Genomic DNA, 6,241 nt, shown 5'->3' on the forward strand with positions numbered 1-6,241 from the left:
TTCTCTTTTTCTCAGGTTGAAGCTGAAGATTTCGATGAATGTACAACAGTAGAGGATGGATGGTCGCATCATGATTGTTCAATGAATGCAGTTTGTTTCAATCTTCCAGGATCATATCAGTGCTCTTGTAAGGAAGGTTGGGCTGATTTATCGGAGAATCCTGCTTATCCTGGTCGATTATGCTCACAAGCTCCATTGGGATGTTCAGCTTGCAATAATAAAGGACACTGTGTATTAAATTCTCATGGTCACAATACTTGTGAATGCTTCCCATGGCACAGTGGACAGAAATGTCAAATTAATTTGAAAGTACTGCTAATTGCATTAGGAACAACGGGAGCAGTTTTACTTGGATTGTTGGCTGTTTGCGTTGGTTTAGCGTGTTTACGTCATCCTGGAAGAAGACGCTCTTCTGGTGATAGACGAGCAATGATTCCAGGTGCAGGAACTGGAGGCGATACAAGTAGTGAAGGCAGCGTTACAGAGTTGGCGATTCCACATCATGTTCCTCATGTTTTGCCACCACCTCCACAAATGTTGGCACCAGCACCTCCAGTAAAACGACCCATTAGAAAACCTAGTAATAGATTACGACATCATGCTAGAAAAGTGATGCCGGTAGTTCCTCCAAGTAAGTTTCTTTCAAAAATTTGTCCTTTTCAGCAATTGTCAATTGGAAAAAAATGTTCAAATACATTAATTATATTTGTATTACAGTAGCAACTGTTAACACTGAGCAACGTGACCGTTCCTTGACTGTAATGATTCCACGTGCAAAATATCGATCAGCTCCACAGTCATCTCAGCCAATTCACAAGCCTACGATTAAGAGCACATTTTCCGTGGAGGAACACAAATTAATTGATTATTTAGAAGGTGGAGTCCACCCTGGAATGAGAAAATCAAATCTTGTTAATAGTAGCGATTGCAAGGAAGCAGAAATTCGAGTGAAAAAGACTCCAATTTCTCCGACTGGAGCACTTGTCAGTGCTGGTTTTCAGGTACGATAAATGAATTTTCAATTTGTCACTTTAGAGGAATAGTTTTTTTTAAAAAAAGAATTTCTTTTTTTTACAGGTTTCAGCAACAGTTACAAGAACAGTAGACGCTGAATCGACATTGGCTCGATCTTGTGGTGAAACTACTGTTGAGCCAGCAACAAAAATTTTGCGCTCCAATGATTTTCAAGGTGATCTTGAATCAAGTCTTGCTCGCTCTTGCACTGAAACGACAATTCAAACATCAGCGAATCAATTACTTCGTTTAGATTTGGTGGATACTGGTTCAACGTTAGCAAGGTCTTGTGGAGAGACGACGATTCAGCCTTCGACAAAGATAGCCAACTCTGATCGTAAGGATATTAGAGATGTTCGGGACAGTACAAGTGAGGGTCACACGATGGCTGAACGTGATCTTGGAAGTACGTTGAGACTTCCGGCTCAACATGCGCAGCTGTACAATTCCGATAGGGTAAGAATTTTTGAATTATTTTTTTTTTCTCAATTATGTAATTTTTGTTCTATTTTCTTCACCTTTAAACTCTTCGTTGGCAGAAGGAATTCAACAAAAAGTGACCAAAATGTACAGAAAATTTTTTTCCAAGGGTTTTTGAGGTTGCTGATTACAAATCTAAAGTCAGTATCTTAAAATTTTGAAAAATTAAAAATGGCTGATCAGCCACCCCAAAAACCCTAAGATACCCATTTGCATGAAAATCCAATAATTTTTCAAAGAAACCAATATTTTTGTCATATTTATCCGCCATATTAGAACCGCCATTTTGAATTTTGAAAAACTAACATCAGATTCGTAATCAGCAACCCCAAAAACCCCTGAATACTAATTATTAAGCGAATACGAACAATTTTTGTAAAAAAGACCTCCATATTGGATCAGACATTTTGAAATTTGAAAAACTAACATCGGATTCGTAATCAGCGACCCCAAAAACCCCTGAATACTAATTATTAAGCGAATACGAACAATTTTTGAAAAAAAGACCTCCATATTGGATCCGCCATTTTGAAATTTGAAAAACTAACATCCTTTTTCACAATGCACACATTCTATTAAGATTATATTGTGATTAAGTAGAAAAATTTAAAATTTTTGGAACTTGATACATTTTTCTTGTTTTGAAGATTTGTGTTCAACAATGGGACATCTATTATTAAATACTAAATAATTATTTTAATAATAATATTCTGCTTCATACTTTGTAAATATATATTTTTTGCATTAACCCTTTCAGGGGCAGTGGGACGTATACGTCCCACCTTTTTTGTTGTTGTATTTTTGGTATTTCCGGCATATTTATCTAATAATAATCATATATTTCTTATTTTTAGATTCTAAGGATATAATATAACGAATCTATAATATTGTTTATGAATAATTTATTATTGTTAACTTAATATTATTCCATCAATCTGAAAAATATGCATTTTTTTAATAATTAATTCAGCTATTTGTAAACGCGAAGTGCTACGACTTTGAAAATCTTTACTCGGGGGTTTTTGGGGTCCCTGATTACGAATCTGAGGTCAGTTTTTCAAAATTCAAAATGGCGGATCCAATATGGCGGACGACTTTTTAAAAATATAATGCAATTTGTATGAAACTCGTTACTCGGGGGTTTTCGGGGTTGCTGATTACGAATCAGATGTCAGTTTTTTAAAATTCAAAATGGCGGATCCAATATGGCGAATATATTGAATTTAAAAAAAAAATGTCCGCCATATTGGATTCGCCATTTTGAATTTTTAAAATTTGCAAAATCTGACCTCGGATTTGTATTCAGCGACCCAAAAAAAGTATAAATACGTAATGAAACAAAAATTTGTATGCTTAGAATAATGTGCCCCTGAAAGGGTTAAATAACGTTAACAAATTTTGCAAAACACTCATAATTTAATAATATTTTACATTTTTATAATACGATGTCATGTTTCATATGAAAAATGGCTATTATTTTTTTTCTACGTTTACAGTACTGCTGATCATACGTCAGAACTTGGTTATAACCTAAAAACAATTTGGCGCGTAATTTGAATAGTCGTTCTCGTACTAAGTGTTACTTTTTAAATTTTGTCGAACAATAATTGTAATAATTATTAATTATAAATTTTAAATTGTATAGCTGATACAACTTATAATCAATGTTGCCAAAATCCACGTTTTATAAATTTAAATTTTTGCCTGTCCCAGTGTTAAATACAGGCAATTACAAGAAATTATTTAAATAAAAATTGTTTATGGAATTTTAAATATTTTAAATTATTGGATGTTATACTTAAAAACATAAATAAACGAAGTAGGCAGTAAATTTTTAGGGGTTTGAGGTCGATGATTACGAATCTGAAGTCATATTTTAAAAATTCAAAATGTCGGATCCAATATGTCGGACAAATTTTTTAAAAATTAATGATTTTTTTAGAAATTTTCTTAAAAATTTGTTGGATTTTTATGGAATTTGTTACTTGGGGGTTTTAGGGGCCGCTCATTATGAATTTGAAGTTACCTTTTCAAAATTCAAAATGGCAAATCCAATATGTCAAACGAAAAAATATATCCGATTCGGATCGGCTTGAAAATTGTTACTCGGGGGTTTTTGGGGTCGCTGATTAGGAATCTGAAGTCAGTTTTTCAAAATTCAAAATGGCTGATCCAATATGGAGGACGAATTTTTAAAAAATTGTTTGATTTTTATGAAACTTGATACCGAGCCTTTTTTGTGGTCGCTGATTGAGAATTTGAAGTCAGATTTTTATAATTATAAAAATTTGACTTCAAATTCTCAATTAGCGATCATTTTGATACGCCATTTTGAATTTTGAAAAACTGACTTCAGATTCTTAATCAGCGACCCCAAATACCCCCGAGTAACAATTTTCAAGCCGATCTGAATAATTTTTATTTTTTCGTCCGACATATTGGATCCGCCATTTTGAATTTTGAAAAGATAACTTCAGATTCGTAATAAGCGGCCCCTAAAACCCCCAAGTAACATATTCCATAAAAATTCAACAATTTTTAAGAAAATATTTACCTAGAACAGCGAAACATTTCACTATATTTGCAAAAAAGTTTTCATTGTTTCAATTAAATATTTCGCTATTCTAATAAAATCTTTCGCTGTTTCAGGTAAATATTTTTTTTTTGTGTACATAATTGATTCTTGTCGACGATTTTTTTTTTACTGTAACTTTAATTATTATTATCATTATTCCGTTCAAAAATTAAAATAAAATTTTTCATTTTCCAGGCGAATAGCGACAGGGAATCAAATTTTGATTCCTTGTAGTTGTTTTTTCGTGAGCTCAAAAATTTCAACGGTGAGGGAGGGAGGTGCCATGGATTTGACTGACACGACACATTCCATCGAATCTACTATACTATCTCAGCTCTATACTGTCGCGTCTCCATCTTTATTTTATTTTTTTTTTTTATTTTTTATTTACCTAAATCGATGACGAATTTGAGTACAGCGGCAGGCCGCTTCTGGTTTTTAAAATTCGTCGTTGTCAGTATAGCAGAAAACCTACCACATTCTGCTCAAGAATAATTCGCAATTTTGTATACATTGACTGAAAGCGTCATTATAAAAATAAGTTTAAATGTTACAAAAAAAATCAAATCATTTTTTTTTTTAATGACGCATTCAGTCAATTCATTCGTTTCGATCGTTTGCTCTTTTGAATTTTAAGTATCAAAAAAAAAAAAAAAAAAAAATTTATTCGACTGTATATTTTTGTCAGAGCATTCGATCTAACGAAAAAACGCACTCTAATTGCGTCCATTCAACGTGCCAAAATATAGCCAATGATAAAAAAAAAAAAAATCTTCCAAAATCGTAATTCTCCAATTAATTACGTATTTAAATCGAGAGACATTTTTATATATCTTATACTGTGTATTACATTTCATATATATATGTAAAGAAAACGGTAAAAAAAGAAAGTTATTAAGTGTATAATTTCTATACATTTTTTTTTAAATATAGAAATTGAGCGACTCTATGCACTTGACAAGTGGAAAAAAAATTCAATTCATGATATTGGACGGGATTAACGATATAATATATATATATATATATTAAATATCGAATTTGGAAAAAAAGCGTATTATATTTGTATGATTTATTATTAATATTATTATTATTATTAATATTGTTGTTGTTTACATGTTTAGTCTATTTTGTACGGTTTTTTTTAATAGTCACGTCGTTCGACTTCGAATTTTTTTTTTAATAAATCTAATTTATATTGTGCGAAGGAGAAATTAACAAAAAAAAAAAAAACTGTGTAAATGTAATTAGAAAAAATGATTTTTGTTTTTAAGGGTTTCGAATCGAAGTCGAACAATGTCAGGAAATTTAATGAGACTCAAGGGAGAGCAGAGAAGAATGCGTTGTGCGGGTGGAATAATTATAGCTTTATTATTATTTTTTTTTTTTTTTTAATAACTTAAGAAACATTTTAACAAAAAACGGATAGGTGTTATTAATAAAAAAAAAAAAAAATTCTCCCTGGCTAAATTTTTTTTTTTTAACCAAGTGCTCGAATCGCTTCGATCATATATGTATTGAATGACGTTGGCGATATTTCGCTTGTGTCACAGTGACAGCAAAAAATCGCATTTACATAGATATATATGGACTTATTATATATATATATATTCTATTCTTATGTTTTACATTTTTAGAAAAAAAAAAAAAATTTTTTATCTATAAAAAATAAACTCTGTTGTACATAACGAACTTCTTCTTAGTTTTACGTATTATATAAATATAATAATATTTAGATTATTTTTGTATACATTTCGAGTATTCGATAGTGCCTGTGTACTTATTATGTATGTTTAATAAAAAAAAAACCAATAACTATAATCATTTTTGTCAATATTTTTAGAACTGTTTTTTCACCATGATTCAATATTGAGCCCTTCTCGCACTCAGAGAAATGGTATATTTCTCTCCGAGCCTACTAACTCATTTATTTGTTGCAAATATATTTCATTTCATTGAAATAAAAAATTTATTTAAGCCAAAGAAAAATTTATTTCTGACAAATAAAAAATTTCATTTACGCCAAATAAATAAGTTAGTAGGCTCTGAGACAATTATACGTTTATTTAACTCAAATATATTTTATTTGGTTCAAATAAATCATTTCTCTGAGTGCGAAATTCACGATTCAATTATAATTTTAAGTCAATTTATAATAATATTATTAATAATAAT

At 30.7% G+C, this 6,241-nt stretch overlaps 1 protein-coding gene across 3 annotated transcripts in view; it reads left to right on the top strand.

Annotated features, from left to right (window-relative positions):
* The window catches only part of LOC127288282 (mucin-17), a 117,924-nt gene extending 112,037 nt beyond the window's left edge, over positions 1 to 5,887 (top strand). For all 3 annotated transcript variants that reach the window (XM_051315640.1, XM_051315639.1, XM_051315641.1), the window contains 4 exons: positions 16 to 631; positions 718 to 1,001; positions 1,078 to 1,470; positions 4,265 to 5,887. In XM_051315640.1, coding sequence (XP_051171597.1) covers positions 16 to 631; positions 718 to 1,001; positions 1,078 to 1,470; positions 4,265 to 4,303 — 1,332 coding nt within the window. In that variant the 3' untranslated portion in view covers positions 4,304 to 5,887. The remainder of the gene's footprint in view (positions 1 to 15; positions 632 to 717; positions 1,002 to 1,077; positions 1,471 to 4,264) is intronic.
* The last annotated feature ends 354 nt before the right edge of the window (positions 5,888 to 6,241 follow it).

The sequence above is a fragment of the Leptopilina boulardi genome, unplaced genomic scaffold (genome assembly GCF_019393585.1).
Source record: "Leptopilina boulardi isolate dan_hultmark-lab unplaced genomic scaffold, ZJU_Lbou_2.1 LbouV2_384, whole genome shotgun sequence".
In the NCBI taxonomy this organism is placed as follows: Eukaryota; Metazoa; Arthropoda; class Insecta; order Hymenoptera; family Figitidae; genus Leptopilina; species Leptopilina boulardi.